Here is a 13,335-nt window from a genome sequence, read left to right on the forward strand (position 1 = left end):
GAAAGGCTGCAATGAAGGAAATAAATAGTTGGCACACCTTGACAATATGTTAGAACTCTTCACTGCCGCTCTGATAGTTCAGTGAAATTAGTAGCCTATAACTATGTTTGATGAGAAACACAAAGCTTCCGCTTCCCCTTTCCTCCCCATTCCCAGGGAGGCTGGAGAGCCAAGTACTTTCATCAACATTGAATTGTGGGAGAAAGGTGGCGATTTACATTTTATTATGCCAGAGTAGGCCTTTGCGAACATTAATTTCCCTGATTGTAGGCCCGTAATGCTTTCGGCAGCAGTGGCCTTTGCCAGGGTTGTAGATATCCGTTATTTTAGTTCTTGATTCCATGGCACACAACGTAGAGTGTTTGTATAAGTGATCCAAAGAGCATAACAGAGCCAAGAACTGCAAATGATACATCGTAACTCTGGGTGTATTCATACAGCCAACCTGTAAAGACAAAACGAAATAATTTGGTTAATCTGCTAATTGGACATGGATAATTAGTTACTAAACTATATGCTTCCACACACATTTAGACTTTTTTCAAGGACAAGAGCGCATATTATCTGCATTTCTATACGCAGTGTCTCCGACGATGCCGTAGACTTCTCCGTAGTCCACTTGCCATTGTACATATTCAGAATTACCTTTGAATTTAAAACTCCGAATGTGTGCACAATTGATAGATTTTCCTGATCTATTCAGTCACCGTACGCCCTCTGTTAGCTTGATACCCAAGTGGACTACTGACATTCGATTGCGGTCAAAATGCTTAACACAGGCCCCTATGGCAAGAATGTCGGATTTTTGGCCTACTAAGAATAGCATGATGTAATGCATTTTCATATAAATTAACCAATTGTGATGCAGCATTTGTGTAGGCGGGGCCTTACCATTTTCTCGATAGTAATCAATTTCATTTGCATAATTGTGACCTCATTTTATGCTGTTCCCGTGGTGTTTGGCTCTCTTGCGGTAAAACTTGCGGTAGGCCATTTTAAATCGACTTTCGAAAAGTTTTTTGATACATTCATTGATTTCTCAAAAAGTAAAAATCGCAGTTTAACAAATAACGGTTCAAATGAAAGCCATTATTGGGGGCTAATTGTTGTATCACTATGAAAGGCCTGACACAAATATAAACACTTATTTCGGTGACCCAAGTTCATGGTCATTTCTGCTCACGCACTTTTTACAGATGGCCTAGAATTTCATATTTCGGTTTCAGCGATTGCCCGAAAAAGGTGGTATGTTTTTGAAAAGCGTTTCCGCTTGGAATGTAGATAGTTGTTGTTGCTATTACTGTTCGCGATTTTATTTTATGCACTTTTTAGCCGACAATTTTCAATGCATTTTACATAATAGAAATGTCGCTGGCATAAATACCGATATTTTTAACAGTATCGTTTTTTAAAAGAAAATACCATCCAAAAGAGTTTCCAATACTTTTATGAAACCATAGATACCAAATCGGACTGCAGGTGATGAACAGATTTTGAACTAGAATTAAAAGAACCAGCGTAGGCGCGGCCTTCTCAAAATGTACTTTTTTAAAATATCGAGTTGTTTAATTTTGGACTGCTTTTTCCTTGTTTTTTATAACAAGAAAATGCTTTACATACCCCAAACTTCTCACATAGTCTTGGCTAAGTGTCCGTTACTGGTTGATATTATTAGAATTAAACGATTTTCATGATTAACTTACTTTTACCGCAATGTTTTCCCTCGCAATGTTCAAATATATCCTCAAAATGGCGTTGCTTTCGGTCTCACATTAATGACAAGGTTATCCCAAGATGTGTGAGAGTTTCTGACACTATATTCACGGGTATTCTATAGCTATTCAAACATATACAAATTTGGCTGGTTTGCGATAAGCTATACCATTTTCACCCTGATGTGGTAGACTGGATCCTTCAGTTTTCAACAACTACGCACGGTCATCGGGTTGTGCTGTTGGTGAATAAGGCAACGTGACGGATTGTGGGTAAATAAAGACGCCGTCATTAGAGGCCAGAAGGATTCAGGCTACTGATATGGCAGTGACATCAGCACTGTATGAATTTCATTACACTCCCTAGCGTTCGATCAAAGCGCTGGTGTACACTCGCACGCGCTTAAAGACGCCGCATAGATGCGCGAGCGAAACAGCTGCTTCAACGCGTTGACGTCACTGCCACTGCGGGGTGAAAACTGGTATAGGTCAGGCTTCCTCAAATAGGTTTGTTGAAGCGCCCCGAAGCGCCACATGAAATAAAAGACTGAAAAGCGCCACTCAATGGCTGCGAAGCAGCTTTCGCGGTGCTTTAGCACGGCCGGGGGAGTCAGAGGGGTGCCCCCCTGTGAAGTTATCGTTGTTGGTTTTTTTAAGTTGAGGTGCAAATGACGCCATTTGGTGCAATATTTTGCACTATTTTAGCCTGTCTTTACACGGAGAACATGGGAATTTATTTATTTATTTATTTATTTTAAATCTAAACGGCGCCTCGCGCCACTCGGGAAGCCACGCTATTTGCGGACCCCTGGTATAGGTAATAGATGACTATGAAAACTTTCCGCATACCGAATATGGGTTTAGCCCATATTTAATTGCCTTTAGGCCCTATGATTTATTTTTAGAAAAGAAAGCCTAAGACTCAATTGAGAAGGGAATGGATTTTGTCACAATAATATCAAAATTAATATCGTCCATAACAAGAAGGAATGCATCACGATTTTTTGATATCCAGCTATAGTATTTTAATTGATTTACACTGAACATGAAGCTATAATATCTCTACTATATAGCTTCATGCACTGGACATTTGCAGACCGACCTTCTCCATGTAGCGAGTACCACATTAGATTGTGTTTACAAGAAATATATAATAAGCGCCACTTCCACGAAATGTCCTATATGCCAGCAACTTTGATGATAATATATTATCTACAACATCACACCTGTTTTTTCAAGAACTCTCTTTTATCTATTCACCTCAAAGAAAGGATTAGAATTATTATAATAGAATACCTGACCTGATGCAACGCATTTTAATGAGTTGCTGAGGGACTAGAAATCTTTATGGTCGAATGAACAACGTATGACCACTACACAGGTCAATGGCCTATTGTGTTCTGGCGGGTTATTTAAAAGCACGGTCCCTGAATTTTTCCAGACAAGGAACAATAGGAACAAATTGCCTGGCAATGGGGTCACATATATAATCCCAGTCTATAGTGTGATCAGAACATTATAGGCAGGTAATCATTATAGTATAATCAGTACGAAAAGTCCAATGCGATTTTTAATGTATTTTAAAAAATTCAAAGAACCACTTTTTAGCGGGAATTTTTGCAAGTTACACAGCTGAAGTTGTAAAATGGTTGAAATACTACAATATTACGGCGTAAACAAGAATATGTTTGTTTGGTCTTTGTTCCTATAGCCACATCCCTTAAGTTTGTTTATATGTGATGAAGTAGATGAACCAGTCAAATACGTTCATACACGTGTCGTGTGTGTACACATAATGTACAATGTACGTGTGTGGATAAATCCTGATCGGGTAAATAACTTCAAAAGTGTGTCTCTACCGGCTAAAAATATACCTAAATTAATTTATAAACATAATTATTTAGCTCCGCTGTTTAGAGACGGACCATGACATGGCCAATATCACCTGAGACTTCTTCAGGGAATTCTGCTGATGAGGCCGGGTGCGATACAAAAAACTGCGATTCAGTATCTAGCCCCCCCCGGTTCCTAAGCTACCAACTAGATATAATATGGGAAATATATTTTCTACCAAAGCAGCACCGTTTGCTAGGACTTTTTGTCGGGTGGGAAATCCCAGACTAGAAGAAGCACACAATTTGAGTTTACCTTGGGAAGCAAAATATGAACGCATTTACATCGATAGTTCTAGCCAGGGACAATATTGTCTTCAAGGAAAGAAATTATTCGCGACACATGGAGAACGATTGTGCGGATTATTAAATTATTGTGGTAATCATTTTTTTAAAGATAAATATTTCATAATAATGTGAAAATTAGTTCATGCCTCTCTTAATCCGTCTATATTTGTAGCTATTTTAGAATTTCGGATGACTATTTACCTGATAGACATTATTTTGATATGGCCTTTGTAGCCAGTGATAGGGACTATGTACATCTTCTTTGAGCGTTACGTAGCTAGCTAGGTTTGGCTGCATGAAGGCCCGGACAAAACGGCACACAAAACGAGGCTCTTTCCGTCTTTCGGCATGCCATTAAATATCAAAAGCACCTGAAGTATTAACTAGCGCTAATTACGGGGGCCGGCATTTTCTTCCCTTAACAAAACATTCGCGTCAATAAAATTGCGACCCCCCTATTTCGGCAACAAAATTTTATGCCCCCCCCCCCACCAATACACCTTAGCCCTTAAACAGACTAAAATTGTATTGAAATCAGTCTTTTTGAATTAAAAATAAACAAACTATCTCATCAAATATTTTATGACCCCCCTATTTTTCTTTCCAAAAATCTATGACCCCCCTCTTCCGAAAAAAAAAAATGCCAGCCCCTAAAATAACAGAAAAGTCAACATTGTGGTGTGATGTGATCTTGCCGGCCTATTTTTAAAAATAATGTCCTGTCTCATGCCAATATTTTGCACTCAGTAGTGGGTTTGTGCACTACACAAGTGAGGTTCGTGATACCTGTAAACAGGCCAATTGAAGATAGATGCTATATGCAAATTAGGGGTATTTTCTCCTGCTGATCGATTTTGGCAAATAAATTGCTGCACTTTCCCACGGGGATGACAAATAGTTGGCGTTGTATAATTTGACTTTTCCATACAGATATTTCTTATTTATTGGGTTATTATTCGATATTTATCACAGTAAATACTAAATATAATCTTGATCGATTTGTACCACCGTTGATTTTTCTTTAAATAAATTGTATTATCTTTTGCCAAATACAAGAACCCCTGTACAATTATGGACGAGACGGAAACTATTCGCTGTTTCTGATTGGTCAAGGGATGGAGCCAATTTTATTCTCATCGTAGCGTCACTGACTTAACCGCAATCGTTTGTCCATAGTCGTATTTTTCGTGAGTAACGTGAGCAATTCTCCAAAATCATGAAAATAAAACAGACTGCTAGAAAATCACTGGTAGGCATGAAGGAAGCCCTCTTTCAAAAAATATTAAAAAACAAAAGTAAGGCAGGACACAAATGATCACTTAGAATGCCTACATCTAGGGCAACTAGATTTGCTTTATAGACTATTTATTACATTATATTATCGAGATTGATAACATAGGCCTATTTCTAAATTTCTCAAAATTCGACTATGGCATAGTCTAACGATGCCGGGGAGTTTCTCAGTGTGATCTGACAAAGGCCGCTTTCCTTCCTGCTCGGCATGCAGGGCCTAGATTTCGACGAGAATCACAGAATCGATTCTCGTAATGATTCTCATAAGATCCTGTTGCGCGAATCATCTTCTCTCATTGTATTAAAGTGCAGTGACTATGATGGATTTTGATTCTTTCAAACCAAGACGAAATCTAGGCGCTGGCTTTCCCAAGATGACTAGCACCCCCATACATGCCCCTACACGCACCCAACCACACACCCCTACAAACAATGATTTAACCTTCCGCAGTGAAAAACATATCATTTGTTTGTTTGTTTGTTTGTTTGTTTACCCAGGTTGGTCCGTGAGGGACACATGCTAATCCATAAAAATCCATGGACCGTTCCAAGCTCATAGAATTGGACAAGCCTGGATAGCCAGTGTAGGCTAATAAAATTCATGCTGGCCTAGATAGCTTTGATAAACAAAGTAAGAAATAAAAGAAAATAGCTAGGAAAAACAGAAAAGAGAGAAGGCCACTCCCAATCATGTATATGTTGTCCTGCTTCTTTCCAAGAACGCCATCTACAAGTGAAAACGGAATTTAAAAAGACTAGTTTGTGCGTCCTGTCAAACAGACCAAAATGTTTCAATGCGCAGGTCAACAACCAATCAGGCCGCGCTTTTGTCTTGACGTCAGGCGCAAACTGGTCTTTGTAATTCGGTCGTGCAAGAAGACCGTAAGTCCACTTGGCCCCTCAACATGTATACACTAAAGTTGCGCATAGTTCGTATAGTTTGGTAATGTTTTATACATGTTCAGGGGCCAAAACAATTCTTTCGCAACCTTTCATGATGTTTTCACCCTGGAACATGTATTAAACATTATAAAACCCTAAGAAACTATACGTAACTTTAGTGTATACATGTTGAGGGGCCAAGTGGACTTACGGTCTTCTTGCGCTCAGGTCTTCAATTATACTGACGTTGTGTAAACTTACCAGTTAAGAATCCACTTGCTACTTTTGCCAGCGCTATGAAAGTAAACAACCACGACAAAACTTGTGTCAGATCGCCATCGATATCCTTAGCAGTGGAATAACTACTCACTTTCAAACTTCCAATGGCTGCCCCAAATAAAATTGAAAGTGGAGTTAATATCACCATAGAATCGAACAAAGGATCTATTAATAATGCTATACCACCAAGGAGAAGAGTCAGAGCTCGAATTTCATTCGATCCAAAATGAGGAATATTCTTGTCCACGATATATCCAGTCGGGAAGAGTCCAAATAGGAACCCGATTCCACCAGAGGTCGCAAGACTTGTTGCCTGATATGGAGAAAGACCTTTGTCTTCGGCATGTGGGACGAGGTAGATTAACCATCCTACCCAAGTGTATTCCAATAAACAATTTGTGCTTAACCAAACCAAGAAGAGGGAATCCTTGAATAAACTAAGTTCACAATTTTCTAAATATTTTCTCAACTTATTCGAAAATAACTCGCAACATAAACTACAAGTCCATTTGGTTGTAGTTGTGTCTTCACTTTGTTTGATAGCCTCGTTGCCACAATTTTCAAGAGGTTCGTAAGACTTTTGATCCTGATGGTCATGTTTCAGCAACACTCCGCATGGTACTAAATTGAAAGATATGGCCCCGAGTAAGAACAGAGCACCTCGCCAGTCATACAGGTCTAGGAAGAACTGAGTAAGAGGGGCGAAGATCATGACACCGACACAGGTGCCTGAGATGGCAATGCTGGTTGCTGTAGCAAAGTGTTTGTCGAAATAGTAGCCAAGAACGCTCATTAAGATGACCACTATATAGCGTAAACCAACTCCTGAAAAAGAAAATACTCAACGTTTGCGAGGTTTCGTTTGAATTTCTGTGTATAATCACAGGAACGAGCTAAATAGGCAATGTATCGATGTTTGACAAAAGCAATACTTATACAATACTACAAATGGGCTATACCATACTAGTATTTCGTCCTTCATATCGGAAGACTAATCAGATATGACTGATATGGTAATCTGAAAGCTGTTCTCTCTCGTTACTTCTAGTTTGCTTCTTAGTCTCTTTTTCAGTCTCTAAAAGGGTTATCGCAAACGTGACTAGGGAATGAAGAGGGAGCAAGACCACGAACAGAGGGAAGTGCACATAATTCCTAAGCCATGTTTACGAAGAAGAACCGAAAACCAGTATCATTTATATCTGATGAAGTCCTCCGATTTGAAAGATGAAATGTTGAAGTGAGTAAAAATTAACTTGGCTGTTTTTGCCATGGTTGCCAGGGGGGGGCAATTGCCCCCCTGGCAAAATTTGCCTATTTGGGCCCCCGCCCCCTCCTGCAAGGAAAAAAGAGGAAAAAGGAGGGAGAAAGAGGAAAAAAGAGAGGGAGAAGAGAGGAGAAGGGGGCAGAGAGATGGAGAATACGATATGCAATACCATACGATTATTATCAATAAGCCTGGCCACAATTGTCTATTTGGGCCCCTCCCCCAAGTGCAGGGAAATTTGGTGGATTTGGACCCCCGTCCCATACAGGCTTGCCCCCTTTGAATAAATCCCAGCTACACCGCTGCGTTTATTATAATTGAGATCATAAATGAAAAAAATCGGTAAAAGTTAACTTCCCACCGAACCCACTTATTGGGAGTACAATGTCTGCAGATTCGGAGGGTCCGTGTTTTGGGTTGATTAATAATGGTACAAAGTCTACATTGCCAGTCGTTATTCACGGACCCTGGGGAGGGTCTACTTTTAACGAGGATGAAAAGTACTTGTAAATTCAAGTGACCCTTCCTCCACCCCAGGTTGCAACAACCCCGTTTCCCCACCCCGGGTTGCAACAACCCCGGTGAAGAGAAAGTGGCTGGACAACTCACTGACTCAGCAAACTTTGTAGTACTGGACCATACTGTGCCAATAAAGTCCAATCCTGGACACCGATATTGGGCCAATGAATGTTTGCACACCGGCATCAGTATTGGTACTAAGCTGCACAAATTTATATTTTCTGACTGAAATTGCCAGCATGTGGGTAAGAGAGTGTGGGTCATGAAAAGCTTAAAATGGTAATTTTTACTTGTCCAGTTGAGCACCAGTACTGGCCCAGGTCGCATGTGTGCAAACATCTATTGGACCAATACCAGGGTCCAGTATTGGTCCAGTAAAGTAATGTTTGCTTGGAATTGTGCAGAGTAGTCTTACCTGTCATCAGAATAAGATAGAGCGAAATCAGAGACCAGCTATTTGAGAAGGAGCTAAGAATCAACCCGGTACCAGTTAGGATGCCACCTGCCATGACAACCAACCTTGGAGACCAAGATTTTTCCAGTGATGATGATAAAATACCTGAAAAACAATGAAATATATATGATGAGAATATTAAAGACGTGCCTGTCTGCCTGGGCGCCACATTGGGTACCGAATTGGCGGTGGTTAAGAAACGGGGTCAACGAATAATAGAACTCAACTAAAAAATATCGTATGGTGTCAACATGTTCGCTATCTATGTTTAAATGGTGTTTAAAATATTTAGATAATTGTTGACAATTTTGATTACTACCCCCACAGACACACACCCCACACACTTTTTAGATTCTTATGCGCTCGGGGCAAAAAAGATGGGTCAACAAATAATCAATTTCCGTTTTTGGGGCGCCGCCATTTTGTATCCTTGCCCTAGCCGCCACAACCCCTAGCAACGCCACTGATTTGTCTTGCTTGCAGGAGGACTCAGCAAACACACAAATGTTAAAGATGTTAAATCGCTATAAAAACATTTAAATATCGGGTTATATAATGGTCCTGAAAACATTTATAGGTTGCTATATAACCCAGCATTTAAACGTTTTCTTTAAAACGTTTTGTGTTTGCTAGGGAACTGGTTTAATTTCATAGTAATTAGTGTGGTTAAAACTTGAATAGTATCAAAATATTTTAAGCACGGATTTTTAATTCTCACCGCACGGATTTTTATTCTCACTGCACAAACGTGCCAGGACAGGTAAACGTTTTCTGTAAAACGTTTTGTGCTTGCTAGGGAACTGTTTAATTTCCTAGTCATTAGTGTGGTTAAATTAGGGATTCAATCATGTTTCACCGTTGTTCATCACCGATTAACAACGATGCGTCCGCGTCGTCTGCGTCTGAGTGGTTGCGCTCTCGCGTAACGCTTAGTCTCGCTCGCGTTCGCGTATACGCTACAGTAAAAATGTGGATTCATCATGGATTAACAGCGATTGGCTCCAGTACAAAGGGATAGGAAGAGTTGTTAAAACTTGAATAGTATCAAAATATCAAATATCAATATATAAAAAGAACGGATTGCTTTCTCACTGCACGGATTTTTATTCTCACTCCACGAACGTGCCAGGAGTCACGTTAAAATAGCCCATGTGCTACAAAGAATTACAAAACTAAAAAATCAACAGCTATAATTATAACATGATTCGGCCAATCATGACCAAATATGTTCCAAATGATCATCAAGAATAGAAACTTTTTGTTACATGGTGAGAGATAATATATGGTATAAGATTTTAAATGGCGAAAGTGTATGAATTATAAACAATTTTTCTCGAAAATAAAGACCTGGATCGTAAATCTATAGAATATTCTAATCATGTTGATCACTCCTGCATAAGCGGCCATTTTGGATTGATGCAAATTAGGCACTGTTCCTCTACTTGGACTTTTGGGGACTTTTGATACTTTTCTGAAAAGAATGGTGATTAAATGGTTTTTGTTGCAATTTGCGGTGTGTTTAGCCAACGCTCTGCAGGGTCTATTGTTCTATTGTTTCCGATTAGAGCGCTGACATATTGGAAAATGTTGCCAATCAATATTCATGAGAGTGGAGTGTACATTCAACGTCCAGTTTTCGAAATTGGGTGACTTGTGTTTGGCAGGTGTGAAATACATCTGACTGGGCGTTTTAATTACGTATAATTAACGAATAAAGGCATTGACATCATCGAATGGCTGCGCTGTGCTGTTATGTGTTTAGTTATTATATAGGCCTAATAATTATTATTAAAGGTATTCATCATTCCTTTCTTTTCCCTTCTCTGTACTTATTCTTTCCTGGGCCTACACTTTATCACTCCCTCGCTCTTCTTGTCCCCTCTCACCCTCCCTCTCTCATTCCCATCATTTTCCTTATATTTCTATATATCTACTTGTCTTTATTATATCTTTTCATTTCTCTCCTCCTCCAGCCCTCTCATCTTTTCATTTCTCTCCTCCTCCAGCCCTCTCCATATCCCCCTCCTCTCCTCTTCCTCCCTCCTCCCCTCCCAAGACTTCTCACAGGGGTGAATCTGTCCCTCCCCAACCCCCCTCCCCTCTTTGGGTACGCCACTATTTATGTACCAATCTGCTTCTTAAAATAAAATTAAATGGAAATTTCTTAAAAACAACCTTTATAGGCCTATACTTAAACTTACATGCATACGTATAGCGATTACCATTACAGTGTAATATAGATATGTGACATGGCAGCCTTCATACATTCTAATGTGTAATCGATGAGCAAGAGCATTCAATTTATATAAATGAAGCGCCTAATGTCAGGTGGGTGGTAAAGATGATTGCATCGACAGCTAAAGCCTCCTTTGCAGACTTCAGACCCACACAAGCACACATTTGGGGCACGTGAGAACAATGGTACCACTTCACACATGACTGTCCTTACACATGACTGTATTGTGGTCTCTTATTGATACTCGCCTGTTGTGTAGAGCGTTAATATGATGCCGGATCAGTGACCAATTTAATGGCGGAACCCCTTTGTTCGAAACAATGGTACCACTTTTATGAATAGCCTGTCTCAATATCTAATCGGCATCAAACGAACACAGCATTATATAATATATTGCGACTCTATTTCTATTAAAAGCTCTTTGGGTTTAGCCCTCATCTGATTTCCCTTAATTTGATTGGCCTATTAGGTTTGAGTGAGGATGTGCGCCTTGGATTGTCGGATTGTAAAAAAAAACACTCGCCCGAAAATATACAAAAACAAAAATGTGCAAACCTACCAACTATTCCTCCAATGACAGCCATAAAAGAAATCGTGTTTCCAATCACCCAAACAGGAACGTCAAAATACACGGAAAGAGTTGGTAATAACACACCGAGACTCTTGAAGATACCTTCATGCAGTAATCGACTGAAGAATGAACTACCAACTATCACCCAAGCCCAGCCTTTGTCTACGTTCTGGTGATTTGATGTCGACGACATTTGGGTTCAATCTTTGTCCAATAACCAGGTAACGTGCAAAAATAAGAGACAATGTCGATTTAGACAGACCCGGTGATTGGGTAGATTGAAAAATTACCTCAATTATGACACTGTCCAAATTCACGCAAAGATCACGCCGTATAATAATGCAGCTTTCAATATACCAATCCACTCTTTACAGCAATAATCTTTAGGCCTAATGGTTACCACAGTTAAAGACTGAGACGCAGAATACATGAATGATAGCAAGTTAACCATGACGAATACACGTAGGTGATACTAAAAAGTATGTTTAGGCCTATACACAAAATGTGTGTCACTTTCGCCGCCAGTTACATTGATCATTTTCGGTTAAATTGCAAAGTTTGAGGTCAAAGGCTTTACTATCCATATTAGTTGTTCATTGAACTGTTAATCATAATTGTTATCGCGAATAGGCATGACAGAATACTGTAGCAAGTAAATTAATGTTATTATTTTACATAATGTGTGCGGAAGTATCACTGTTAGTTATTACTTATCTTTTTTCGATTATCAATCTCACAACAACGCAAATATACGAAAAGTAAGATCGCCGATCTTTGACATCAGGAGGGTGAAAGTGCATAGGAACAATGTCGGGAACTACGTCACGCTATTGTTCGACCTAGGCTACATCATTCGCCATTTTGTAAATATTAACGCATGATCGTTGCTTTAAAGTTTCCATCGGATAGTCCGTGGATAGCGTAAGAGCATGCTTTGACCATGCGCAAAAAAATAATATCACGAAGATGTTTAAGCGCTGATTCATAGATGTTAAAAAAATTACCGTCATATTGCATAGATTCACCAAAGAATGGTTTGTTAAGTACTATACTTATATTTAGTAATAGGAGAATTTTAAGAAATCAATGTTTTCACCTGTCGGTATTGCAACATTAGTGATGTGCCCTGGGTGACCTAATCTACTAACCTTTAACGTTTCCTCTATGAACTCCAACCCTCCTGCAATATGGCGCCTATTGTTTAGACCTAGGTTACATCTTCCGGTTTGGTTACGTAACTTGGGATGCCTATCCCTTTGTCTATTATTCCTGGGCGTATTCGCCGTGGAAGTTGTGATAGGATTAATTACCATGATAGGTGAAAACAGTTTGTGAACCTATAGGTTATCCACGTTACTCATGTGTGACTTCTAACAAAAGTCGCTGATTCCCGTAGTATTCCTCATTCAATGAATGACTTTGGCGGGAGATTTGGTTGCACATGTAGGTACTTCTTTTGAAAATCCTAAACAAGGTATAGCAGTCGTTGATAGGATATGCAGCTTATAGAACACGGAAGACCTCGACTGCGCAGGCACGAAGGCCTAAACGTCCACAACAACTATCTTTAGGCAAACAACAAAGCCCTGTAGCGATGGGAAAAGGACGAAAACGGCAGGTGGAAGATGTCACTGGAAGCCGTAGTCTCAATCCTGCATGCAGGCGGCTTAGGAGTACGGGTCGTCTGATGTTGACCCGGAGACGACAGCATCACCCGGCAGCACCCTGAGCGACCAAGCAGACTTTTCTAGGATAGCGCTGCTTGCTCCACATGGAGAGGGGCCTAGAAAAGGTGGCCTAAACAAAGCTCGTCTTCTTACTACCCAGTTGGCAAGCCGCGGCCAACGGGCATCTTCATTGTCGAACAAATAAGAAGAAAAGGTGTTTCTCACTCACCTCTAATAGTGGGAAAAAACTCAAACTCGCATGTTGGAACATCAGAACC

The 13,335-nt window shown here is 39.9% G+C and overlaps 1 protein-coding gene across 1 annotated transcript; it reads right to left on the minus strand.

Annotated features, from left to right (window-relative positions):
• Positions 1–326: 326 nt before the first annotated feature.
• On the minus strand, positions 327–11,583 carry LOC140169495 (monocarboxylate transporter 12-like). Its single transcript, XM_072192757.1, has 4 exons — positions 11,379–11,583; positions 8,545–8,688; positions 6,329–7,171; positions 327–445 (listed from the first exon to the last, which is right to left on the minus strand). The coding sequence occupies exons 1-4, from the start codon at positions 11,581–11,583 to the stop codon at positions 327–329; spliced, it is 1,311 nt and encodes a 436-aa protein (XP_072048858.1).
• Positions 11,584–13,335: the final 1,752 nt, after the last annotated feature.

The sequence above is a fragment of the Amphiura filiformis genome, chromosome 14 (assembly GCF_039555335.1).
Source record: "Amphiura filiformis chromosome 14, Afil_fr2py, whole genome shotgun sequence".
In the NCBI taxonomy this organism is placed as follows: Eukaryota; Metazoa; Echinodermata; class Ophiuroidea; order Amphilepidida; family Amphiuridae; genus Amphiura; species Amphiura filiformis.

Bases quoted from the DNA above. Each gene is read 5' to 3' on its own strand.
- LOC140169495 (XM_072192757.1), bottom strand. From the start codon at position 11,583: ATGTCGTCGACATCAAATCACCAGAACGTAGACAAAGGCTGGGCTTGG. The intron at 7,172-8,544 runs GTAAGACTACTC...TTTCTTTTTCAG, and splicing joins CTATCTTATTCTGATGACAG to GAGTTGGTTTACGCTATATA. The intron at 446-6,328 runs GTAAGTTTACAC...TTGTCTTTACAG, and splicing joins AGCAAGTGGATTCTTAACTG to GTTGGCTGTATGAATACACC.